The 27,979-nt window shown below is 41.3% G+C and overlaps 1 protein-coding gene across 2 annotated transcripts in view; it reads right to left on the bottom strand.

Annotated features, from left to right (window-relative positions):
* The window catches only part of LOC135482658 (eukaryotic translation initiation factor 4E transporter-like), a 270,349-nt gene that overhangs the window by 232,847 nt on the left and 9,523 nt on the right, over positions 1 to 27,979 (bottom strand). For both annotated transcript variants that reach the window (XM_064762908.1, XM_064762909.1), the window contains exon 4: positions 3,679 to 3,818. In XM_064762908.1, the coding sequence (XP_064618978.1) occupies positions 3,679 to 3,818 (140 nt within the window). The remainder of the gene's footprint in view (positions 1 to 3,678; positions 3,819 to 27,979) is intronic.

Raw genomic sequence — 27,979 nt, 5'->3', positions numbered from 1 at the left:
TACTCCTTATTTGCTCCTCAAGATGTTACTTACCATAGTTGGCGTGTAGTTGTTCCCATGGTCTGAAAATCCAAGATGGCCGCTTCAAAAGCGCTCGAATGACTTCGACGATGAAAAATTTGGATTTGGCCAAAGATTTTAGGCTAGGTAGGTAAACAGCAATATTTTTGGTCAGTCAAGGCCAAAGTTGTCTGACAGTGAAATAAATAGCTGTTTTGCCTTAAATAGGCCAATTTGAATGACGTGTTGCGCCCTCACTATTTCACTCTAGGAAAATAAGAGAGGGGCCGGCGGCCAACTTGTTTCCCCTATTACTCGACAAGTTGTGGACCGATTTTCAAAATTCGAAAACTTTTTTCTCTTTTGCACCTCACTCTTTCATGAAAAAGTGGAACAAACAACATTTAGGGTATTCTAAATGTTGATGTGGTAATACTACTGGTATACTCAAACAATTATCTGCGTCCCAGTAACACCAATAAGGCCATGGTTGCATACTGTAATGCTAAATTGGTAGGCCTTCAAATATATCAAAAATGAAATGGCCAGGGCCATTGTGCCCACCTGTCGATATAAAAAGGGAGAGTATGAGGAAGAACTTGTCATTGTTAGGGGTTAATCATGCAATAGTTGTGGGATGGTGTGGTTTGTCTTGAAAAAGTGGAGTTAGTCGTATTGTTTTCCGCGTGCACATGTTACTGATGTTGGAATAAGTGAATCGTTATTTGTGGGAGAAGCTGAGAGATGTTTTCTGGCCAATTAAGACGGGTTTACATGTGTCTTAGCTATTCAGTGACTATTGAAAATAAACAGCGCATTTACATTTTGTAAAACCTGCTGTCATTGGCCGAAATTTCAAATGAATGGGATGTACCTGTGGAATTGCGTGTGTAGGCCTACATTGACGTAGTGTATTGATTTTGACATTTTCTCCTCTGTACTGCTTATTTCTGGATGCATTTTGCTAAAATGTTCAGGTTAATTTTTTTTCGTGTGTATCTTTAAAGCTGCCAAGTTTCATTTAGAACTATCCATCAAAAAAAATCGGGCCCTCCACTAGATTCCCCAAATATGGCCAAAGGGCTCCAAAGTCGACAATTTTTTTCTTTATAATTTGCAAATCTCTAACCTGGAAATTGTGTTGGGTCCCGAAATTAGATTCAAGAAAAACCAAACTTTGAAGAAATCGGCCCAATAGTTTTTGCACAGCGACCTAAAAGGGCAGTCAGTGACATTTACTAATGAATCCGACAATACTACTTAGGCCTAACTATAAAAGCACTGATGACAGCTGTGCTACATTTTCATCATTATCATCATCTACTTTAGTCAACCAGCTCAGATGACCTTTCTTGGGGCAGTGATCGGTAACGGTGAACTCCTTCCAACCCAACAGGCAAATGTTTACGTATCATGGATTCATGTGTATACTAACACCGTTGTTGTGTTGACACACTGACTGACTCTGACTGTGTACATTTCTGCAGCGACGAAAAACGATCACAAAAATGGTTCTTTTTAAGCACTCGTGACATTTTTACAAAAATTAAAGCAAGTGTTTTTAGTAGAGGTTTACCTAATGAGTAGCATCTGGGTGATTATAAACAATTAACTTGTGTTTAAAAGCCCACATTGTAACGAAAGGTTCCGGCTTGACGCTAATCTCCAATGACGGCAGCGGCCATTTTCCCATACTCTCAAAACTTTGGAATCGTCAAATGCAATGGAAATCACATAATTTCTCACACACACTGCTACAATTCATCATTTTATTGTTCTTTCACAGTATTATTGCGCCACCCCGATTCGCAAGGCAGCTTGTACCAACTGGCTCTGCATTGACTATCCCCATTCCAAGCCGAAGAACAGTGTGACAAGTTTCTCATTTTACCTTCCAATCACAGTCAAAATTTTCTAAAACAACCGGCAATGAGGACAAACTAATCATCTCAAACCAATCACAAGAATGTAATCAACACATATGACCTCATCCGAAGAGCGGATGATTAAGTTTTAGCATTGATTCAAGGTGATTTAATTCCTTCTTCGTTCCGCTTCAAATTCATAAAATGGCTGTCTTCCATACTTGTAGTATGCAGATCTAGTGGCGCAGTACAACACTGCGCATCTGGGATACCCCGACGGATTGCCTCGAACCGCGAAATTCAAAACTGCTGGCAATGTGCCAACTGACATTTTTGCACAATACCGCCACCTAGTGATATGAAAAGAAATTAATCTATTTAATATCGAAACCTCTATATCAGGCCGACCTCTAAAACTTCATTTCAAACTTCAATCTTCTGGAATAAAGAAAATGGGCTTTTTTAACCTTGACCTACTTATACCTGAATAGTAGGTCACACTGACCTAAATCTGTGTCAACATGTACAGATGCCCAATAGGTGTCTACATATCAAATTTAGAGAGTCTATGACCAATAGCAAAAAAACGTGCCATGATCAAAGAAATTTTAGAGTTCGACCTCTGTGACCTTGAAATGAAGGTCAAATCAAAAACCCGTGTGATATGTGATGTACCTTTATTAGATACACCCACCATAAAATTTTCATCGCTCTAGCTTTAACCATAAGCTTCAAAATGACAAAAATAGGTTTTCAAAGAGCACCCCCTATATGGCAGACCAGCAGTCAAATTGCGCTGATTTTCATTCTAAAGGAAGGTCTTGCCTAGGGGTACCCACACACCAAGTATGAACTTTCTGGTTCAAGCGGTTAAGAAACGTGCCACGATTTTGTCAAAAGTTAACGACGGACGACGACGACGGACGTCAGACGCCGCGGTATCGTATTAGCTCACCTGACAGGTGAGCTAAAATCAAGGATTTAGTAGAGAGTACATAGATATACATCCAGATTAAATTTGTTTGCAATCCGATCATTAGTTTCGGAGTAATAGTACTGTGTTTATTTTTCAAGATGGCTGCCTGGCGGCCATATTTGATGTCCGAACGGCCGAAATTTTAGGGGTGGAATAGAGAATCCCCAGAAACATGTCCACACTGGTTTAAAACCTTCTAGCTAAAATACATAGGAAACATGCTACTGTTCAGTGAATCAGCAAACTTTGACCTCTGTGACCTTGAAAAGGAGGTCAAATCAAAAACCCGGAGGATATATGATGCACCTTTGCTAGAAGTACCTACCATATTTTTTTCAAAATTTCCCGACTACTATTAAGGGAGATATTGCATATATTTTTACTTTTAATGTTTGGCCCCCTGGTGGCGTAACCATGAAACGAATCGGACCGAAACTTGGTCTCCAAGGTGTCATTACATAAGGGTACATGTGTACCAAGTTTCAACTCAATAGCTCTAACAGTTACGAAACGTGCCCTGCTAACAGACGACGGACGTCGACGACGACGACGACGACGACGACGGACGGACGGACGCCACGGTATGGGATAAGCTCACCTCTGCTAAGAGGTGAGCTTATAAGACTAATGTATAGGTGGGCGTTATTGGTAAATCTTTAACTAACACTAATGATCCGAACATCAAGGAAATTACGTCTTCATGACGCTACCATCGACATCGTGAGGTTAGCGAGGATGCAACGAAGGCATTAGTGGTTAATAGTAAAGCAACAAGGCACTGTTTTTGTTTAGATCAGTGCACGGAATGGTCAAGACAATTCAGCCAAAAACAATTACCTGATGATGATCTCTTCGAGCACCCATCCCTTTCCAAGTCAGAGCGCCTTTTTCTCAATTCGCCACCAAACATGGGTGAATTACTCCTGGAGTTATCAAAAGACTTGATCCATTTCTCTGGGTCCCAGTACCCCTCAGCTCTGAAACAAACAAAAGTATATTCCCCAATCACAATAATTTTTTTAGCAAATTCTATACAATTTTTTGTCTGATGATGAAGCACCAAGATATCAAAATTTAGTATCGCTTCCTTGAACCAGTCCTGATTTCCAAAAACTGGCAAAGATGCTGTGCCATTGTGAAACAAAGTATGAGCACTGATTCAAACCTAGTTACTCATTAAAGCCCTTACGTTTCTCTGCCCTCGATGATTTTTCCGTAAGGACCCCCCTTTTAGCCGTTTTGGTGGGTCCATTTTATCAGGATTGGCTTGATTACCCTAGGTATGAACCGTTCATTTTCTGTATCTCGGGAATATTTCCTCCCCACTATAAATGAAATGGCCAGGGCCATTGTGCTCACCTCATGTGGAGGAAAGATGGATAAAGAGCATGGTCTTGTGTCATGTAGTGTTAGGTTTGATGTAGGTCCAAGCAATTACAATTTCCCCAAAATGGCCAATTTACAGTACATTCGACCTCTGTGACCTTGAAAAGTAGGTCAAATCAAAGAAGACCCGGGTGACACATTGAATGGTTGTTAGAATTAGATGTACCTATGATATAAAATTGGTGCCAATCGGGCAAGTCATTACTAGGAATAATGGCATTTTGAAGAATTTAGGATTTGGCCCCCTCCCTGGAGGCCAAACGGCAAATCAGATCGCACCAAACTTCGGTACCTGAGATCACCTGACCAAGGGGTACATGTGTACTTAATTTGTGATCAATAGTCATTGCAGTTAAGAAACGTGCCATAGTTTACGGCCCGACGGCGAATTTACGCCATCTGACCTCTGTGACCTTGACAAGAAGGTCAAATTAAAAACCTGTGTGACATATACTGTATGGTGGTTAGATGTACCCATGATATCAAATTGGTGGCAATCGGGCAAGAAGTTAAGGAATAATCACATTTTTAAGGTTTTTGGATTTTGCCCCCTGGTGGTCAAGTGGTGAATCATATTGGACCAAACTTCGGTCCCTGAGATCACCTGACTAAGGGGTAAATGTGTACCAAATTTGGTATCAATAGTCATTGCAGTTTAGAAACGTGCCATCGTTACATCCTAACGGCCAATTTACACCATTTGACCTCTGTGACCTTGAAAAGGAGGTCAAATCAAAAACCTGGAGGATATATGATGCACCTTTGCTAGAAGTACCTACCATATTTTTTTCAAAATTTCCCGACTACTATTAAGGGAGATATTGCATATTTTCACTTTTAACGTTTGGCCCCCTGGTGGCCAAACCATGACACGAATCGGACCGAAACTTGGTCTCCCAGGTGTCATTACATAAGGGTACATGTGTACCAAGTTTCAACTCAATAGCTCTAACAGTTACGAAACGTGCCCTGCTAACGGACGACGGACGACGACGACGACGACGACGACGACGACGACGGACGACGGACGCCACGGTATAAGGGCAGCGTCGCTGTAGGGAACAGAACAATTGGCCAAAAAATATACCTCTATCACAAATAGTCCTTTTAAATTTTGAAATTGATCGAAGAATAACGATTTTAGAGCTATGAAAAGTAAGGCATTTTTGTCGATCGCGGCTTTGCCGATCAGTTAGCAAACCCCCCCCTCGAGCAAGTCGCAGTGTTTTGCGCATCCAGACCACCTTCTCTTGCCGCGTTAAGTTGTTACTGTGGAACAGAAAATATTTGCGGCATAAAATTTTGCGAAAGCCTCACAATTGACATATTCGTGGCAGAATATTTAGGCGAGTGAAGAATTTTTTTCAAAGAAAATTTTTTACTGTCTATTTTGACTCTTAAAGGGCTATGAGACTCGACTAAATTGCTTCATATATGCAAAGTTAGTACTTTACTAAGAACGTTTCATGTAACCCTTTTTTGAATAAAGATCCTCATCGCCAGTTATAAGTGTTTTTGAGATCCCAGAATTAGCGTCTGCAAGAAAAAATCAATGCCTCCTGTAATCTTCGGAAACCTTCGGCAATCTTCGTTTGTGACGTAGCCTCAGGAACGCGGTCGGAATCCGCCATTGATTTCAATACAACAAACATTACAAAAGCGTGCTGCAGATGAGATAGATTGAGAATATTTTTTGAGTTGAAATGCCTGATCGTTGCGTTGCTGGTGGTTGTGGTAACGTTGCTGACAAAGAGAAAGGGATAAAGGTCCATCGGTTTCCGTCTGATTAAAGTATTCGAGGCCAGTGGATTCGATTTGTGCAGTTTAAGCGAAGAGACTTCACGGCGGCATCTCACTCAAGAACAAAATTGCTGTGGTCGCATCATTTCGTGAGAAATTGTTACGAAGAAAAAACGTGTCTGGTGACCGATAAAAGCGTGGAATGTGGATATCGTGAAGAAAGGTTAGTTTTTGATACCCTAATCATTGGATAAACAAGATTGTTTGCTAAATATGCGGCCTACGAGTGACATAATTAGGCCTATTTATTCTGGATGCCGGACGGCAGTACCAGGCCTACCTATTGTCGGATTTTGTCATTCTCCACAAGGGCTGGCGGGAATGACTGGAGGATGCTGGTCATAGTCATTCATTGTTGAAATGCTGAAAGGGGAGTGCTTTTTCATCACAAAGCCATTATAATTATAGTCATCATCGATTCAAGTCTAAATAAATGTAAACATAGACCATGTTGGCGATTTCTCACCGCATCACTTGTCCGAAAATAGGAATATTTACTTTACCCTTGTCATGCACAGTTGTCAGTTGTCACAGTTATAGTACATGCATGCAGTAGGCCCTAGTTGTTGCCTGGTCAAAACAAGTCCACTGATGTGATAAATGGATTGGTCAGACCTAGTAAAGCCAATACTACCTTGATAATGATATTTGCGTTGCAGAGTTTGGCAGAAAAAGGACAATGCAGTTCCAACAATATTGGACCCGACACGTTCGAAGGAGGAGTGTGGGCCACCACCACCACCAACAACAATACTAGCAGCATCAGAAGCAACTACAGCGCGGAAAAGAAAACCAAGGGCAAGGGGGGATTCCGTTTATGAGGGGAAAAGGGAGAGAAAGAGGGTAAGTATGTAAATTGAGACTTAGCAAAACGTTGTGATTGTTCAGGGGGTGGGTTGGAGTGGGATCAATACGCTCAATTGGTTCCATCCTCGATTATATTCTATTTCATAGGTCTGCTTCAATCAACCGTGTAGCATAAAGCTGATTTATAGACTTAGTTTGTCACTTTATGGCTTGAAACATTTTAAAGTCTATGGTGTCCAATGGCAGTTTCATTTTATTTTTCAGCTTGTTGAAGAGGCAATTGTTGAGCATCAACAAAACGATGTCGATGATTCTGTACCACTTGGCACGAGTGACAGCGACGACCCCATCCAATCGACTTCCTTTGCCATTCCTGAGACGCAGGAATGTGATGGTTGGACTAGAAGATCTATAAATTTTGTGCAAGCTATAGGTTAGTACTTCAGGTGTTCTTTTTTTTAAGGACCGCACTTTCGCTTTTGTAAATCTCAAGCAAGCAAGTTGATTTATTCCAATTCTGTGCAGTTATTGTGGCTGATTTTTGACTCTGACTCTTACTGTTCAACGCTTTGTTTTAACGGTGAGTTTTAATTATTTTTCATGTTATCATTATTCGTGCTTGTGTCTTTTCCAGTTGGAGTTGTCGATATACCTCCCTGTGTAATTGAAGTGACGAATTCAGGATGCCAAGTCAATTTCAAAGAAAAGAGGCCACCACACCGGTCAGTGAAATCGCAGTGCATATTGGTGAGCCACGAATTTGTAAATCTACAAGCCAATGTGCCAATGTATCGGCAAAAGACTATGGTTTGACCCAGGTAATTGAAACTTTCTATGATCAAAGATGACATAACATTGGAAATGATATGGCTTAAAGTCATTTCTCAGTAATTATTCATCATTCAATGAATAGCTAAAGATCTCTTTTGTTCTGTTTCAGCTTCAGTGGCATATGATATAGTATGCCGGATCATCATCAATAACAGGGACGTCATCAAGTACGTGGCCAAGCTCAGTTCCGATGCCCAGACTTCGGGGCTAGAAGGCTTCCATAGCACCGTCAACCAGTTCGCCCCTAAAATGTATCACTTCGGGTACCAAGGCATGCAGAGCAGGTAGGGATCCACTTGTACTAAAGGGAGTTTATTTTCCGCAGTATTGTGTTGCAAAAAATGTTTGCAAATGAAATATTGTATGAAATGATGGAGTCAAAATTTAGGGTTAAGTAATCTAACAATATTTATGATTTAATTAATTTTGGATGTTTTTGTATTTCGCAGGGTGGAATTCGCTGCGCTCCATTTTAATGAAAACAGCTAAAGACCACAGAGGAAAAGTGGGGATGGAAGTCTTGCCTTCAACATAAGGTACCTAAAAAGCCGTGAAGGACAATACATTGTGGTCCCTGTGATGAAAAAGGCAATGGTGAGTCAAAAATTTTAATTGGGATACTGCAAACCTTAACCTGTTTTGATTGGTATTAGACAAAGTGTCGGCAGTGTTCATTTGGTGCCTGACATCTTGGAGTTAGCTGTCTGTCATGTTATGAATTATTATTGTAATAACTTGTGGTTGGTGCCTGACAAATCACTGGCTTGAACTGTCTGTCCGTCGGACAGTGATGTTTGAGAACTCGGGAATGAAGGGTGAAGATTGTTACTATAACTTCCACTTTTCTTTCAGGTTATGCTGGCAGGGTGAGAAAGGACGTTGTCCGTCTCGTGACAACTGGCGAGACATTTGAGGTAACCAGTTATCAACCACCACTTCTGTGTTCACTGTATGAGCAACCTGAATCAAAGGCCAAAGCAGTTGAGGAGCACAAAGCCCATGCTCGATTCAAGTCGGTGAGAGGTGAGAAGTGAGAGGACTTCAGGAAAGTCAAATTGAACATCGAGGACCAAGGATACGGACTGCATTAAAACCTTACCTGACAATCATACATCTTCAGAGGACCCTATTGGCAGCATGATAATGAACTTGTGCATGCAACTATGTCATGCAGAGGATATAGCTGTTTTTTGGTTCTTAGATGCCAGTGCCAACTGTATGGTGTAATGATGGTGTTCGCTTGAACCCATGAGCAAGCTACCCATGTTTTCTTTACAATTGGATTGGGGGGGGGGGGGGGGGGGGATTTGGAGGGTTCATCTGGGCACAGTAAACTGTAGGTACTGGTATATGTATGTTCAGATATTATTAAGTTGTTATCTTGTCTTGAACCATTTCTCCAGTCTTGAACTTAGCTCAATGTGATTGTAGAAAGTGAAGAAAAAGTTATAAGAGTAAGACTTGTGTACATCAAAAAATGAAACATTTTAATAAACAAATTATTTCCATGATAATTTCACTTGACTGCAGTCCTTTCCTTTATCTGAATTTATTAGTCCCCAGTCTTTTATTCCGTCGCTTCGACATCCATATATCCAACGAATTCAGCATCATCCTCGAGTTCAGGTGGTGGGTAAAAGGCCCTAATTTTTGACACAGCACAAGATGGGATTACTACACGAATATCCTTCCCAATGAATCCATAAATCCATCGTACCAATTGTCTGTAGGCAATGTGGCGCATTTTCTTATGTTCTGGCCCGTCGAATGCCTTCCCCCCGTACTGTTGGCGATATTGATACCAAGCTGTCTCCAAAACGAACTTGTTTATGCATACAGGGTCAAAACCCTCGTGTTTGGTAATGCACCGCGGTTCAGCCACCTCCCCCTCCCACTTGGCCAGATACTGGTCCTTCGTCTGACAGCAAACGCATTTTTCCCTCTTGGGCATCACTTGGCAGTGGTTACATGTGCACCTGCAAAGACGTGGCCTACATGAGTAAGGGTATACATACTGTACATGCAGTAGGCCCCTATGTTACCTACAAATACATATGGATGCTCAATACGAACAAAATATTGTTGCCTTGACGCAATGGTCCCGGAACCGCCGACAGGCGGCACCACCTCACGACGAAGGCTTTTGCGGACCGCTTCAAATGGTTTCATAAGTCATATTCCTGGTTGTGGATTTCGACCTCCAGTTATCTATGATAGAACCCGCTCCAATCGGTTTAACCGCATGGAATAGTTAGCAAAATAATTTTCAAGGTAGTTTACGGTGAAAAGGAGCGCGGACGAAATTTGACTTAGAAGAAAAAAAGGATTTTATCTGTGAATATCAAAACTGATGACGCGTCCGAAATTGTGAACTGATAATTTTTAGCAAGATCCGATGACGAGGCAGACATTGCACAATTTTGTGACGTTGCACTACACACGATTTTATGACGTTGTACACCTCGTGTATGCACGTGTATGCTCATGTCATCGTGCGGTAAAATATGACAGCCACAGCGGCCGGTACTTTCGGTGTTTGCGCCTTGTAACTGGTAAGTTTGTGGAAAGAGCCATGTTTCAAGTGACATAAGCCATTAGGAATGCGTGTGTATTCTTTGGGCGGCTTGAAGTAATTAATGACACCGAGCTTGAAGTCAAGTAAGTAGTACTAGTGTGGGCCTAGGCCCGACCGGCATTCACTCTGCTCATTTCATGATTTGGTCAACGATTTCAAGCAGCCGTATCATACCCAAAAACATTCACAAGTGCAATGTTTCATGCCAGAAAGTTCCACAACATGACATGCACCAAACTTCTTGCAATTATGAAGTCAGTGCATACAGCACATTCCAGTGCCCAAATGCAGCAGGGACAAAATCACATCAATGCATCCTTCTTCTCGTCAACCACAACTGTCCGATATTCCACGACATTTCTATCTGAATGTGAGTACAAACAGAACCAATCAACTTGTATCCGCTTCATCCATTTAACATCTGCAGCACAATGTGAGAGGACGCATTGCCTTCATAAGCAATGCATCCTCTCACCTCTCACCTCCAAACCTCAAACTGTCCAAATAAAACTTTCCCTTTTTACAAACTCTACAACAAAACTGAATGTCAGTATAAACAGCTCCTAATCAACTCATATAACCTTAAATCACTTTACATGTGCAGTATCGTGTGAGAGCTTCCACATCATTAAAGCCCTATGATCACCACAGGAGAAAAAACCATCCACCATTGCCACCCCAAACCCACAAATACAACCCTACAAGTCGAGAACACCCTCCATATGGCCAAACTCACTGCTCCTTACTAAATAAGCTCAAATAACCAAACCCAGCTTGTTCCGAAAACTCTGGTTTTCTGTGGTATGGGGTCCCAGTTAAATCTCTATGATTGAATTCATGTTGAAAGTTTGTTCGCCATCCCTCAGGCTCATCTCTCTGTTTACATCGATCAGCTGATCAGAATGGCAGATCAGCTGATCTACGCCACGGCGACCGAGACCAGCTAGAAAATGTGCACGGATTATTTGGATAGGTTTTTAATCAGCCCCATTTAGCTCGAAACCTTCATGGACATCGTCCATGCCTGCTGTGAGATAACTTACCAATTTTCAACAATGCTGCAGTCGACAATGTCGATCTCTTCATCATCGTCCGACTCCATGGCCATGTTGTCGATATCGCCGGCCCGATCTTGCGCCTCATCTTCAGGGGCCTCTGGCTCGAACCGATACGGCTCAATCCCTTCGAACCCAGGAACAATCCCTTCCTCATCTTCACCGAAATCTTCTTCTTTGATAATGACTGATCCTGAGTTGCTATCCCAAGAAAAATCTGAGATATTTTACGATGAATCGCTGTCAAATTCGCATGTGTCCGCCATTGTTTTTAACTGGGTCAAGATTTTGTTCCGGAGCCTACGTCACAGCCTCATTACCATATCCTTAAGTAATTCGGACAAGATTTTTTTGTTTTCGGATAGGCCGGCTAGATAGCGGTATAAAGTGCCGTTTTCCGACAAATGTAGTATATTTATTCATTGAAGGGTTCGTGATAGGGATTAAGTTATCAATCATCTACCAGAATAAGGTTGCCTATTTTATTTCAAGGATTCAAAGCTCTTTAAGCTCTTAGTGTATCGGGACCGCAGTGTAAATGTTGCCTATATAACATACTCAATTTCATTGTTAACAGTGTCGAGTAATTAAGCCTATAGCACACAATATCCTACTATAAGTTTAGTTTTATCGAGGTTATCTAGGTCAGGCTACTTTTGGTTTGTTGCCAGGTATCGTCGTTCTCGCATGGAGAACAGCCTTTAAAAGCACGCCACCGGCAATTTTACCTACCAGTCAGTGACCTCGGCTATACATTTCATTTTAATACTCTCCACTTTAATCAGAAATTTCACGGCATAGCTTCATCATCTATAAATAACTGACCTGGCCTGAACCTAAAGATGCAATAGCCCGATACCCAGACAAAGAAAATGTAATGTACACTAGGTCAGCAGGAGACAGCACCAGGCAGATACACCCCCATCATCCATGTTTACAAACAAGACTGCAGCCAAGATCCAACAGAAAGGTAAATATCTTGCACTAGAACAACAGAAAAAGCCCCATCAATCATTCAATTTCCACACTGATGTTACACTGATGTTGTTTATCTCATTAAAAATACAAAGTTACATAAAACGACTGGAAAAACAACTGGAACTACTGCATCCATCAATGGTCATCATCAAATGATATATTGATATGCACAGTGCCTGATCCGAAAATGTACACACTTCAGACCTGAACTGCAATAGCCTAAATTAACCTGAAAGGTCAGCAAACGCTTCCCGGTTGTACAACAGACAAAGTGTAGTGCTGTAAACTCAGCAGCTATCCTTACAAGGAGCTGTAGGCCTAAACTCTTAGGAGCTGTAAACTCTCATAACGATTCCTGGTTGTACAACAGGCGTATAGGCCTATAGTGTCGTGATGTAGCTGTACCGTCTGCACAACCGCTTCAGATTGTGTTAGTGAATGCCTACTTATCGGCATTTCAGCCAGGAGCCAACAACAATATCAACTTCCGGTAGGCCTACAACAGATGTGACAGCCCCGGCATTCCTTCGAGGCTGGCATTCTCAATAAACATGACTAAAGAAACCAATGACCATGGCTATAGAGACCAATAATCCCAAATGACTGTGACTAAACTAAGAGATCAACACTTCCTATTAGCCTACAAATATTACTGTACACCCAGCCAAGAGCCGTCCCAACTTTCAATCAACTTCACAGTGTGTTGTGCTGTAAACTCAGACAGGAGACGTCTCAACCATCAATAATAGGAATGGGAGATACAGGACTTTGCCATGAAATGCAGGGCTATACCATGAACGATATTATACCATGAACAATATTTCACACTGCGTGTAGGCCTACCCGTCATACTTAACACCTCCCTTTTCCTTCCAGATTAAATTACCTACAACACCACCACAGCTCCTATACTAGCCAGAATACTCAAAGGTCCCAGCTGTTGGCACAAGGTAAAAATATTACACAAACATCCACCTAGAAATCATTTCGCCATCTTACCAATCATCAATCATGGAAGGACGACGACAACGACGACGACGACGACGATAGTGATGAGGATGATGAGGATGAGATCAACACTTCCTATTAGCCTACAAATAATACTCAGCCAAGAGCCATCCCAAGTTTCGATGACATAAACATCAACTTCTCGGTATAAATTATAAACAGCCATCATGTGTTTTACTGTAAACTCAGACAGGAGCCGCCTCAACCATCAGTGATAATGATTATGATGACACTCTAGCGAAATCCTGATCGTTAAGCTCACTCTCATCTCTGTCGTATCTAATATCATTTCATCCTCTCCTCTTATGCAAGTATCAATGCGTATCTTTTCCCCCCCCCCTCCTCAAGGGTCGACAAGATTCGACGCCGTTTCTCTGCCGAAGCTTGAGGTATTTTCTTCCTGGAATTGTCGTATTCTTGGCGATGAAGTGCGAGGTCGTTGTGATATTGCGCCGAAAGCTTAACGACAAGATTGGATCAGCCGTGTTTTGTTTGCCGTAATCTTGGCGAAGACCCGGCGGGGTCATCGTCGTAATCTTGCGGATTGGGGATTCCCCCTTGCGCATGCGTGGTACGCAATTTTTCGACGCTGTCACGCTTTTCATGCAAACTCGCACAGTGCCGAAATTAAAATTCAATTTCAGACACTGGAATTGGTAAAATTCCGCCATCTTGGATATCGGCATCCTGAGATTCAGGTGTTTTCAACACTGCGTCACCACCACTTCAAACTCCAAAGTCTTATCCAGGCCTAGTAAGTGCCACCTTCTTTCATAAAATGGCTTGTTTTATAAATAAATAACAAAATATGATCTTTGTAAATAAAACCCGAGATGTTCTGGTGTGTTTTTACGTGAATTTATTGCAAACTATCAATGCAGCGTAGTGCAGTCATCGTGTTCTCGGGCGTAGTGGTGATGCGATAGCCTCTTTGCAATTGTAAAGATTCTTTACATTTCCACATGCGCGGTACTGCTTTTCAAGATGGTGGCAATTTAGCAGTGCTAGAGCCGTTGTTTAGGAACGACATCAGCGCCTCTAGTGTCAAGATTGGCTTTTCATGCTGTTGTAGTGAACGCGTGTGTCGTGTGTTCTCGCATACTTTCGGGCATACTTTGCAGGTAATTCGTGTTTCATTTTCTTTGTATCATATCATCGTAAGATTTGGAGACCAAGGACTCGCTGAAGCCCTGAGGTTATCGATATAATGGCCTAGATTTTTAGCCCCTGCGACCCTATCTCTGCTGTGCTGCTAGTGCAGTGCCGAGTTGTGGTGGTCGAACATCTTTGGTGATTTCTGACCTAAAAAGGTGATAGCATGTTGAACATCTTAGGAAAAGGTGGTTAGGTGTCGAAATCTTTCCACATCATTGGATAATAGCAAGTGATAACCTGACGATTTTCCATAAGTGTCTAATGAACACCTGCCGTAGCTTAGGTGAAGTGCATTGGGTATATTGTCGTAAAGGTGTCGAACCCTTGAGGAGGGGGGGGGGGGGAAAGATACGCATTGATACTTGCATTACAGGAAGTATACAAAACAACAGTTGTGTCATGTGATAGTTGGACAACATAGTATCATCAAATCCCAGCAACCTCAAGAGGTAACTATATATACCCACCTTCAGAATGTTATGTCATATCAATATCATTTCCCATCACCTGATGTCATCAGGAATGATTAAAACCACTTCAAACAATAAATAGAAAATGAAGTAAAAAGAAATTCGTACACATTCTATAACTACTTCTGTATCATAAATTAAAACAACTCACACAGCTCCATGTACCAACACACAAATGAGAAATTTAACATTTATATTAAAATCCAGGTACTGATCATCCTCTTTTCCCCTTTTAGATGTCGAAAATTCCAACCCACGGACAAGCCCAAAGTCTCCTGAAAGACTTAAACAACCTCAAAAGAAATGTCACCACAGAACTTTCATGCCTCCAGGTAAATGTCTCCAATGGCCAGGTCCTCACTGAAGCTGCTATTAAAAACTTCTGTCATGGCTTAAATGCTAATATTGCTACAATCATCAGCAAGGCAGAAACTCTCAAAAGTGCGCTTTGCCTCGACCACGCCATAAAAATGAATGCTCAAAAGACCAGTACGTCTCCAGCTACAAAGTACCCGTCTTCTGCCACCCCAAGTTTCCAAAGGTCATCCAACACCACCAACCCACGAGCACGATTGGCATTCTCTCAAGAACCTCTGAAGAAGAAGATGAAACCAACTGACTTCTTCCAAGACTTAGACTTGGATGATGAGGCACTTGCCCAATCGTCGTTCGACAGCAGCTTAGATGTCTCAATGACGTCAACCCCGAAGAAAGGCCCAGCTGATGATATTGCCACTGCACCTCAAGAAGGGTCAAAGGCCGAACCAGCGGCACCTGCAGCTCAGGAAGAACAGGATGCCACACCAGAGAAAGAGACAGCTGAAAAAAGTGACAGTACGACCGAAAGAGAGGAAGCCACAAATTCTGATCAACCGCTGCCCTCTCCCACAAGTAACTTGCAACCAGAAAATCAAGATGATATCACGGAGGAGGAAGCTCTAGCTATTGTAAACAATTAAGACTAGAAATTCATGCATCATATCAAAGTTCTTTCACTTCAAGCATCATTACATTCTTCTGCTCATATTTATGAAGACAAAACTCAGGAAAATAAATCATGGCTAAAACATAATACATGTATCCATATAAGAAAATGCTGCTGAAATGCTTTACTACAGAACAGATTTGTCAGATAGGCCTGTAAGACATATGTTCAACAGACACTACTTTGCAAAGTAGTCATTTTTACCAATGTATAAAGTGAGATTCGATTCGTTTCCAAATAAAATTAAATAATTCCAAATCCTGAGAGTTACTTTCAATCTATTCAAGTAAACGCCCCGTCTAATGTTCAGCAGTGTGTGGTAAACCTGCCCCGTGGTTAAACTCGCCCTGGCTACCATTGTTCTCTTTTCACACACTCGAGAACATTGGAAGGGCCAGTTTTACCACCACCCTGCAGCTTTCAATTCTCATACAAGACAGTGCTGCCATCTACATGTCAACAACATAACTGACATTAAAAGCCTGCAGATTGAAGATTGAATGCACAGATTGAATGGATGGTCCAGCACATGTCAATTTCCCCAAACAGGACTCCATTGTCAAAATGCAGTTTGTTCCTCTACATCATACTACCAGGAACAGCTGACAAGTAGATTCTAACATTCACTTCATCCGTTGCAATCGGAGATAAATAGTCTACTTAGATGTTAACAGTTGCAACCCCCACCCCTCAAGAAAAAAACCATAGGCTACACTTTACTGATACCTTTAAACAACTTCGCACTCTTTCCAGGACTGTTGATTAGAAGACAATGACCAGAACAAAACGTAAGAGCAACATCTCAAGGAGATCATCCAAGACACTGTCGGTCAAGAGACGCAGGTTAAACGAGGCTCCTGAGGAAACAAATGAACGTCGAGCTTCACAAAGGATTCGCCAACGCACTTTCAGAGAGCAACGGACCAGCCAGGACTCTCACAACGAAGCCATTTTACCACAAACAACTGAACATTCATATGCCAAGACGAGTCAGGAACCATCCGTCTCAAATGAACCCGTACCACCAGAAATAAGCAAAAATAGACATCAACAGACCAGTCAGGAACCGTCCGGTTCGAATGAAACAGTACCACAAACAACAACATCAGGAGCCACGATCATGTACGCTCATACAAAGTGTCCAGGACTCCCAACGTCACACTGCAGAAGCTGTTCAGTTAAAAAGACGGTTAGGGACAATAAATGATATAGATTTTTTCAAGGAAAATGACATCCCAAAACAACTGAGATCCCACACGCTTCCATCATTATATAATGCAAACAATGTGTGTCCACACTGCTACGCATATCGTTGGCAGGAAGAACGCCCAGGATTCTGTTGTGAGAAAGGAAAAGTCCATTTAACTCCAATACCCAATGCCCCCCCCCCCCCCTCAAATTCAGAAACTATACGAAAACGAACACTTTCTCAATAACATACGATCGTACAACAACTCCCTCGCACTAACTTCAATCGGCTGCAATGAACACTATCTACCAGGTTTCAACCCAACATTTAAAATTCAAGGCAAGGTATTCCATCTTATTGGCTCCCTATTACCAACAGGTGATGACCACCCAAAGTTCGCACAAATATATTTCCATGACACGGAACATGAGATAGATAACAAACTGAGATATAACCCGCACCTAACACGGACTACATTATCCATTCTCCAAGACGCACTTCATGTTTGCAATCCTTATGTGCAGTCCCTGAAAGGAGCCCTCGACTTCTCAAATGCACATGCAGATGTGCAGCTAATTTTGAATGCAGACAAAAAACCATCCGCCAAACATGCACGACGATATAACCTACCGACTGGCAGTGAATTCGCTGTTTTAATGCCAGGACAACAACTGGGTGATTTAGATGTCATAATCCAAAGCAAAAGTGGACAAATGAGAAGAATTAAAGGTGAACTGTCAGTTTGCCAACAAAATAGCTATAATTGACTTTCTTTTGTATATAAGTTCCACTAGAATGCGTCCTTACCAGTTTTATGCATAAAAACAATGCGCACAATGATTTATTAGGCCTTTTTTGTAAGTACCTCGCAAAACGCACTCGATCCAAGCTGCGAATCTATTAATAGCCCCGTGACGTCGGAGATGGTGAAGAACAAGCAGAACCTATTCATTTTGGACCATATATGTTTGAGCCGCTAGTTGAGGCCGATGAAGGCGCAGTCGAAGTGGACATGGCCGAAGATGCGGATGATCAGAGATGGCGACTGGACACTGATCGTTTGGGAGAATGGTATGCCTATATTTTTACACGTAGCCAAGGCCAACAAGGTTTCCAGGGTGTCGGTGTGTCAAGTTAATTCGCCATAACCATGTTATCAAGGACGTGCAGTAGGGTTTCATGCAATTTCATGATTTAGCCTATAAGGCTGCGCCTACACACAATCAATGCACGACAATTGACATGCATACTCGGCCGGCCTTGCCAGGTCATGACAACACTGGACTTAGCATTTCCAACACAGTTGAGCATGAATGACCAGTCCTCATCATGATCGATGAGAGGACCAAGGATGGTGTACTGTAGTGTAGGGCCAGAGTCAGAGATGAAGATTGAGGGTCAAGTCCGCCCCTCCATCATCAGGGGACAGAATGGGATGAACAAATGAAGTAACTAGCACCTTTTATATCAAGCTACTTCAATTTAAGAGTTAATTAAATGTCCTGGGGACATTGTGCTCACCTGGGAATCATTAAATTGCAGATGAAATGACATATGGAGGTTAAATTGACTTTTAGATATGAACAAGAGGTCCAAGGGCCTGGCGCTCAGCTGAGTTAATATCATTAATATCTTCCCGGTGTTCAGTTCATTATGCATGAAAATGGCATGCTCCATGGTATTTGATATCCTTTTGCGTTCACTACGGTACCAATGTTTTTGGTTGACATAATTATGCCACTGTTCATTCCTCAATCCTGACCATAATTCGGGTGAAATCATCGTATGAAAATATTTACTGAAACATGAAGTTTATGCCATGAATGAGGATACTCATTGTCATAGCCTTGTTTACAAGTACGAAGTATTTTCCCGCGAATATTCAAAACTGCTTGGCTCCTTGCCAGTTAAATAACATGTGACTATATACAAAATAGAAAACTTTGATGGAAATTGTAAATCATTTTTTTATCTATCAGGGGAAACGGCACTACTGCAGGATCCCTTACAAAAAGTATAACCCTAACCCTAACCCTAACCCTTGACATGATGGTTTCACTGAATAACAAGAGGTCCAAGGGCCTGGCGCTCAGCTGAAATGGATAGCTGAAGGCAAGGGCCAAGTGTGTGTTGGTACCGTTATTATGAGGCAACGTGAAGCTGTAACGTCTAGCACGCAGAAGTGCTGGTGCGAAAGACCTTCTTGCTATATCAGTGCATGCTGAAGTACTGAGTTGACGTCACCCTGCTATTATGACGTAAAGTCATTTCTATTGCCGTTGCAGTAGTGGGGTGTGTGATGACGTCAAGGAGTTGTGTGGTGACGTCAAAGAGTGGAGTCCTTGTCTTCATGCAGCGTAGGTGGAACTAATAACATGCACATTGACTCAAGGTACATAATTATTACAGTGTATTTTGTGAGGTGAATGGTCAAATGAACCGACTGTTGTCAGGACATTGATGAAGTGGATGCAGCCAAATGTCTGGGATGGTCTTTTTTGTATGTGAAGAAAAGAAGATAAAGAGTTGGTTAACAAAATGAACTTTATTGGTGCGGCAGATATTTGATGCCTTTCGGCAGATATTTGAAGCGCCTTGCGCCATATATTTGTTGCCTTGCGGCAGATATTTGATAACGCTCTCCGGGAATGGAAAGCAGTAAAACGAGTAAGCACACCTTACTCTGAATGTGGGAACAGCAAGTGCTTTCCTGGACTTGAAATGTGCCAACGACTCCTCTTGCAATAACCAACAACAGTTAATCTGTAAAAAGAGAAGAGAAATTAACACGGACTGAATAAAGAAGGGTGACATCACATAGACGGGGAAATGTACACCACCGGATGCAGTCTGTGCTTGATCAGGCATTTGTCAGATGATATCCTGAACAAGGCATCTATGATCTATGGAAGCAAATCCAAAAAGAGACTTAACCTTCGAAGGGCACACTTATTACTCAGTGAAAAGTCAGTCCTGTGGGCTGTTTTCCAATTCAAAATAAAAGTGTAACCTCTTTATTGTGACTTTAAATTAGTCTCACAGACTGAACCATAACACTAAACAGCCAACCGTGCCCACATGATGTGAGCCGAGAGCTGGGCTTAAAGATGAGCGAGTGGTGTACTACATTTTGAAAATTGTCTATCGTCTACGACATGTGACAGAACAGGATCTAGTGGACTTAATGATGAGGTACTATCAAATAAGGTGTCCATCAAATGAATCATGAGGGCCTGTTGAGTTATACTCTAAGCCTATCCTATAGGCAGATAGGGCTAGGCTATCGTTTTTGTCTTTTTTACAGCCTACAGCACAGCCATGCACAGCGCAGTGTACAGACAGTACAGGATTGCAAATTAAAAACATGAGCATTGCTGCGTAACCAAACTGCAGTGAATTCAACGATGTCAAAATGTGACTTTCAGAATAATTGTTGTCACGGCCAATGACCAGACAGGGAGAAAACAAACGTAAATGGCGAGATTTGTTGCAAAATTGCCAACCACAACAACTCAGCGACTATTTATTTTTTACTCAGGGACCGTAGCCAAAATGACCGACGGCGAATTCTCCGGTCGCTAGCGCAGTCCATAAACAAGCATCAATTCCACCAACTTTGGGTGCAAGCTTGGTCATCAAAGTTACAAAACTGTTAGAAATACATCTTAACAACATATATATACAGTTAAAAGTGCATAAAAATCCCGATTCAACCTCCGGGCGCTACCTTTTTTTCTCCGCCAGACTCCGGGCCCTACCGGTCGTTATTTAGTGTGACCGCCACCAGAGTGTTTATCAAGATCTTTCGCCGTTTTAATTGCGCGTTTTAGGCAGATTAATCAATTATTACATGCATGCATTATACATCACCGAAATGATAATTGCGTTGGCTATTTGAAACTAAGTTCAGATATTATTTTCGATCTTTGAATTGAATTTAGGCGACACGCGAGATCGCTTGCATCATCGGCACGTTTGAAAACCCGAATTTCACAAATTCCACAAATATTTATCACATACCATATGTATCACCACAAAGGTAACTCTCTAGACTATTTGAAACCAAGTTCAGATACTTATTTTCACAAAAATTCGAAGCTATGCAAGCGATTTTTCACTGGTAGAGATCGACGGAAACAAATTTCTCGCTCTAAAATGACATGAGACGAGCACCAACTTTCGCTAATTTGTGCACAAAATTTCCGCAATACTATAAAAAACTATTGATAAATCTGAATTATATAGACTCTTTTCAGTACCTAAACAAATTTCAGGTATATGGTCATGTTGAATAAAAGAGTATCAACCGATTGAACATGAGAAATTTCACTCACCTTCATTGAAGCAGCGACTACCGCCATTTTGAAATGGTGGCATCTCTTCTGTCGATCGGCCAATCAGCGGCACTGCTTGCAAAAAGTTGAGCCACCGCCAAATTTGAAATCGCCAAAATTCAGTCAATGTGCCTGCAGCGCCAACTGGCGGTGAAAACTATATTAATTCTATTAAAAGTAAAAAATGAAAAAATATTTAAAAATATTCAGCCACATTTGAAAACAATATTTGCTCTGTGGACCGAGGTAAAAAGGGAAAGAAATCTAAACACGAAATGACCTCATTCTCTTAATACAGGTCGGATCGCGCTGATTTTTCGTTTCTGAGTTCACCTTGGGCAACTCCTAATTTAGCACCGTCAACGAAGTGGCTCGGCCTTTCCGGTCAGAAATGTCCAATTTTGTCCACAGATGGGTCCCTAGATGGATGGATGGATGGATGGATGGATGGATTGCAGGACGGACACCATTTGAACAGCTATTCTACTAGCTCCGCTGACTTTGTCAGCTGAGCTAAAAATGTTTTGTAAGGGATCCTGCAGTCAAGCCGGCACTACTGCAGGATCCCTTACAGAAAGTATAACCCTAACCCTAACCCTAACCCTTGACATGATGGTTTCACTGAATTAAAATGTTTTGTAAGGGATCCTGCAGTCAAGCCGGGGAAACAAGCTGATGATGATCAAATAAATCATTCATGAGAAATCGTTTTGTTGCTGAAGCTTGCATGACGAAGTTAATGCTAAACCTTTTCTTGTGCTCTACTGCGCCACCGTAGTTTTCTATTTAGACCAGCGATGACGTCATTTCTGGTGATTCCCTACGTTGTCCAATGATAGGGAGTTCAGATGACGTCATCAGATAGCGAATATCGCCGGCGAACACCGAAAATTTTGGCCTGGAATGTCAATTTTCAAGACTCACTAACTAATAAAAAATCTTCATCACATTGTTGTCATATCAATGAAATGGCCAGGGCCATTGTGCTCACCTCATGTGGAGGAAAGATGGATAAAGAGCATGGTATTGTGTCATGTAGTATTAGGTTTGATGTAGGTCCAAGCAATTACAATTTCCCCAAAATGGCCAATTTACAGTACATTCGACCTATGTGACCTTGAAAAGTAGGTCAAATCAAAGAAGACCCGGGTGACACATTGAATGGTTGTTAGAACTAGATGTACCTATGATATAAAATTGGTGCCAATCGGGCAAGTCATTACTAGAAATAATGGCATTTTGAAGAATTTCGGATTTGGCCCCCTCCCTGGAGGCCAAACGGCAAATCAGATCGCACCAAACTTCGGTACCTGCGATCACCTGACCAAGGGGTACATGTGTACTTAATTTGTGATCAATAGTCATTGCAGTTAAGAAACGTGCCATAGTTACGGCCTGACGGCGAATTTACGCCATTTGACCTCTGTGACCTTGACAAGAAGGTCAAATTAAAAACCTGTGTGACATATACTGTATGGTGGTTAGATGTACCCATGATATCAAATTGGTGGCAATCGGGCAAGAAGTTAAGGAATAATCACATTTTTAAGGTTTTTGGATTTTGCCACCTGGTGGTCAAGTGGTGAATCATATTGGACCAAACTTCGGTCCCTGAGATCACCTGACTAAGGGGTAAATGTGTACCAAATTTGGTATCAATAGTCATTGCAGTTTAGAAACGTGCCATCGTTACATCCCAATGGCCAATTTACACCATTTGACCTCTGTGACCTTGAAAAGGAGGTCAAATCAAAAACCCGGAGGATATATGATGCACCTTTGCTAGAAGTACCTACCATATTTTTTTCAAAATTTCCTGACTACTATTAAGGGAGATATTGCATATTTTCACTTTTAACGTTTGGCCCCCTGGTGGCCAAACCATGAAACGAATCGGACAGAAACTTGGTCTCCAAGGTGTCATTACATAAGGGTACATGTGTACCAAGTTTCAACTCAATAGCTCTAACAGTTACGAAACGTGCCCTGCTAACGGACGACGGACGACGGACGACGACGACGACGACGACGACGACGGACGACGGACGCCACGGTATGGGATAAGCTCACCTCTGCTAAGAGGTGAGCTAATAAACGTTATAAATATATTTCATTTTATTATTCTATAGTGAATTAAACGCCTATTCTCACCACTTTCTGTCAAAAAACTTCATCCAAAGTGCGCGAGCTTCGTTAACAAACTCTTCGACGGCGCCATTGTTTACATCTTCATTTGGGCATCCCCCACCGCTAAAGCTATATTAACAGTTGATCTTGATTGGCTACGGCAATGGAAACATCCTCAAAAGATCGGGGGATTCCCATATATATACGTCATAGGTACGGAAAATTAACATATCTGACAGCCAAAGAAGAAACTGTTTTTCCCAGGGAAGTTGGTGGATTTCTCCCAAATGGAAGCTCCGTCTGAAAATCCGCGTATACGGTAAGACAGAGAAAAATACGCTGATTCCGAATAGATATATGACTTTAAATGAATAAATCGAAATCAGATGTAGAATCTGATTTTGCTGGAGCATGTCCCTCCGATTCCGAGAATGTTTTCAAAATGGCGGCGTTTTTAAAAGCCGGTTTGACGGTTCGACGAATTCCTTGCCAAAGCATGAAAATTACGCCAGTCCCGACGGAGCTGCCGACGGTTAATGTTGCTAAAGATGTCATACATATCAATATCATATGCATGAACATGTTAAATATGAAATAAATGGCACCGAGACCGTAATACTGCACAGAATCTGCGAGTGTTCTGATCAGCCGGGGGTGCGTGCATGTAACGGTAAAGCCACTCTCAATTAGTGCACAACGTTCTACGCTGTAAGGTTTTCTTTCTGCGCATGCGCACTAGCAGTTAGAGCCGTTCTCTTCACCAGTTGTGCTCCCGCTGAAGGTGAATCAGCTGATTGGTGCTAAGCATTTGTTTACTTGAAAAAATAATAGTTTTGAATGGATCTTTTTTGAAGGTGCATGGAGTCTTTGTTCTGCAATGTTAGTGCAGGCAATGACACCACTTCCTAGTTGGCAGTGAAATATGGATGAAGCCAGTTGGTTGCATTGGTACCTAATTTAATTACCTTATCAATTAAATCAAAATGTTCTGAAGTTAAAATTGATAGGCCTATCGTTGTGTGAACAATTTCTAAGCAAAAAGTATGTATGATGTGTCCCCTAATTCTGTTCCATTTTTCTTACAGGGTACAAACAGGGTGCAGACCATATTCAAGATCTACCGGCACTGCCCTTTATTTTGATACCAAACATGGTACACTTTGGTGCAGCAACTGCAATGTCGTCACGTTTTTGTGATTTTCCAAGATGGCCGCCATTCTCAAATATGGCCGCCACTGCATCCGGAGTTGTTTTTATTGAATGTTAGGACCATAATTAATTGTCTCCAGGTACAGCCCTTTAATTTGAAGCCACAATAAGGCACACTTTGGTGTAACTAGTGGGCGGCCATCTTAAATTAATGGTGGCCATCTTGGATTAATGGCGGCTATCTTAATATTGATGGCGGCCATTTTGAAGGATCTTCGAATGTAGTCGCGGTATTTCCATGATCCGTTGTCAAGTTTTCAAATATCTGGGTCCTTCCTAGTGAATATTGCAGAATAAAGTGAAGAAAATATACATATGATTAGTATATGTTGATTTTATTATGCAAATGAGCTCATTAATATTCAAAATATTGGGGTGCCGTCAATTTAGTTGTGTTCCCGATATTCTATTTAGTACCCAGGCCAAGATTTATGGTGATCTGTCCTTAGATAAAAAAGTTAACGCATTTTCAGTGAAAAAAAATCATTTTTTCACATAAAAAGTGGTGCCATTCCTGAGACAAAAGGCTACTCATTATTCCATTGACTTCATGGTCTATTAGGCCTAAAGCCGTATCTGCAAATCTTCATAGAATGTGAACCGGTAGTCCGATTTTCAAAATGTTTGCAGCATTTTCTTTTTTGGAGCAGGCTCTTTCCAGTGAGTGCAGTTAAAAACTTAAATTAGAAAAATGATTTTTTTCACTGAACTCCCTACCAATGAGCGCTTTTTAAAATGTGCCATTTGGTATTGTAAAGTATGCAATGTATTTTTTCAGCGCTGCCAGTTGCCGAACAGAATGCCATAGCTCCCTCAATTTCCAATCAATTTTTATGGGAGTGACATTATTGTATTGCTTAGAATGTCTACTTTTTACTCATGAAAGAATCGTAGAACTAAAACTTAATAGGCGAACAGAATCATGCCGATTCACTGCACATACTGTGGGAATTCTCCACTTCAAAATACATCGGCGATGTCATCGCGAACAGAGCATGCACTTCCGATATCGTTTTCACAGAAATGTGGCCAAATTTTCAAGAACTAATTTCTGAAAGTAGTAGTCCCTAAAGACCTTATGACTACCACTGAAACGAACTAGTGATAATATCGCCTACCAGACTACTTTTTAAGCAGAAAATTGGGTACTTGAGTGTCATTGAGCTCCAGGCGTAAACAACATGCCGCCATTTTGTCTCCGCTTCGGTATTTCGTACGCCGCTTATAATGCACCTTCTCAATTAAAACCAACATAATAAGGCCTTACATCGTTGATTGAATAGGAACACCACACAAAACACAATAAAGTGGGGGTACAATCGATTACGAAGCTGAAGTGAACAGTGATTTATTCCTGGAGCTACTGCTTTTGTTGTGTGCTGCCATGTTTTGAGAACTGGCAAATAGGAGACTTCATTGATGGCTGACGTCATCGGGCGGGAATTTGAATCGGCAGAAATAATTAAAAGGCAGGTAGCGCCCTCTCCTGTTAAAATTTTGAACTTTTTCTCAATAAAATAGATTTTCAAGAATTTTATCTTAATATTAGACTTAATATAAATATATTAATATATAATAATATATATTAATAATAATATAAATATATTAATATTAATAATATATAAATAATAATATTAATATTATGACTTAGTCAGCTGAGCTAAAAAATGTGGCACGTCAATGACACTTTTAGAGTTTGACTTGCTTCAACTTGATAAACTAGGTCACAATTGACCTAAATTGGGTCAACTTGTATAGATCCCATCAGGTGTATCCATATAAAATTTGAATGATCTCAAGACAAATACTGAAATAGTAGTGAATATATCAACTTTAAGTGGAATTATATAGTTTGACCTTTCTGACCTTGGAAACTAGGTCAAGGTTAAAATGTTAAAAGCTCCATGTCAATCTTGATCATATCAATCAATAATTCACCTTTGAAGATCACAAAGTGAAGGTTTCTTGATATAACTGACATTGAGTGTTATGACCTGACCTATTTACACCTGAAAAGTACCTTACATTGACCTGAGTTTTTGTAAATATGTACAGATGCCCAATAGGTGTCTACATTTCAAATTTGAAGGGTCTAGGACAATTAATGACAAAACGTGCTACCTTCGCTGAAATTTTAGAGTTTGACCTCTGTGACCTTCAAAAGTAGGTCAAACGAGACCCTATTGATGACGGACAACGGACGGCCCGACAGACGAACAGACGACGGACAAGCAGTGATGACATAAGCTCACCCATGTGAGCTGATATGAAACGGCCAATGGACATTGTGCACAACGTATAAATATTTGATTTTTAGGAATTCATCCTGGTTGAGAAACATGCTACATGTACATAGTATATAGGTCAAACCAAAGTCGATATAACATGTGATTTATCCTTGCTTGGAGTACCTACCATAAAAAAATCATCGAAAACTAATAAGCAAGATATTGCCCTTTTCACCTTTTTTAGTTTTGGCCTCCTGGTTGCCAAGTTGAGAATCAGATCGGTCAAAATTTGGTGGCAGAGGTGACATGTGATAGGGAGTCATGTGTACCAAATATCAAGTTCATAGCTTTAGCGGTTAAGAAACGTCATATACACTCAAGCAGCCAATTTACACCAATTGACCTCAGTGACCTTGAAAATTAGGTCAAATCAAAAACCCGTAGGATATGTGATGTATCCTTGCTGGGAGAACCTACCATAAAAATATCATCAAAAACAACTCAATAACTAGTATTGGGCAATTCGCCTAACAGCAAATTGCAGACCATATCCCTGGTGAAAGTATTTTGTCATGTTGAGAAATTAGGTTTGCACCAGGATATAACCAGATAAATCAGAGGCAAATAACCCTGAATAACCAGCTGAATTAGGTTGTGACAGTAGGTGCATCATAAATACTAGAATTAGCGATGGTTCTGGGACTGCAACAACTCGGCATATGGATGGTCAGAATCCAGCAGACAACAAGCAAATGTAATCTGAATCTCAACATCTTTCGTATCTTTTGATGAGTTTTCTGGTCGAGTGAGGGAAACCAGTTGGCCATCTGATATGGCTGGTGGGGATGAAAGCTCCCAATGTTGGGACGACCAATAATACATTGCGTCTCCACAGTATTTATATTATAATACCTCCCTCCATGCACACATGGTTCTGCTGCCAATTTTTTCTTCAAATGATCTAGGTGTCAATCATGTACTTGTGGGTACTGGCACCACGT

Source organism: Lineus longissimus, chromosome 2 (assembly GCF_910592395.1).
Source record: "Lineus longissimus chromosome 2, tnLinLong1.2, whole genome shotgun sequence".
In the NCBI taxonomy this organism is placed as follows: domain Eukaryota; kingdom Metazoa; phylum Nemertea; class Pilidiophora; order Heteronemertea; family Lineidae; genus Lineus; species Lineus longissimus.
The sequence above is the reverse complement of the archived record's forward strand: the minus strand, read 5'-3'. Positions and strand labels throughout refer to the sequence as shown.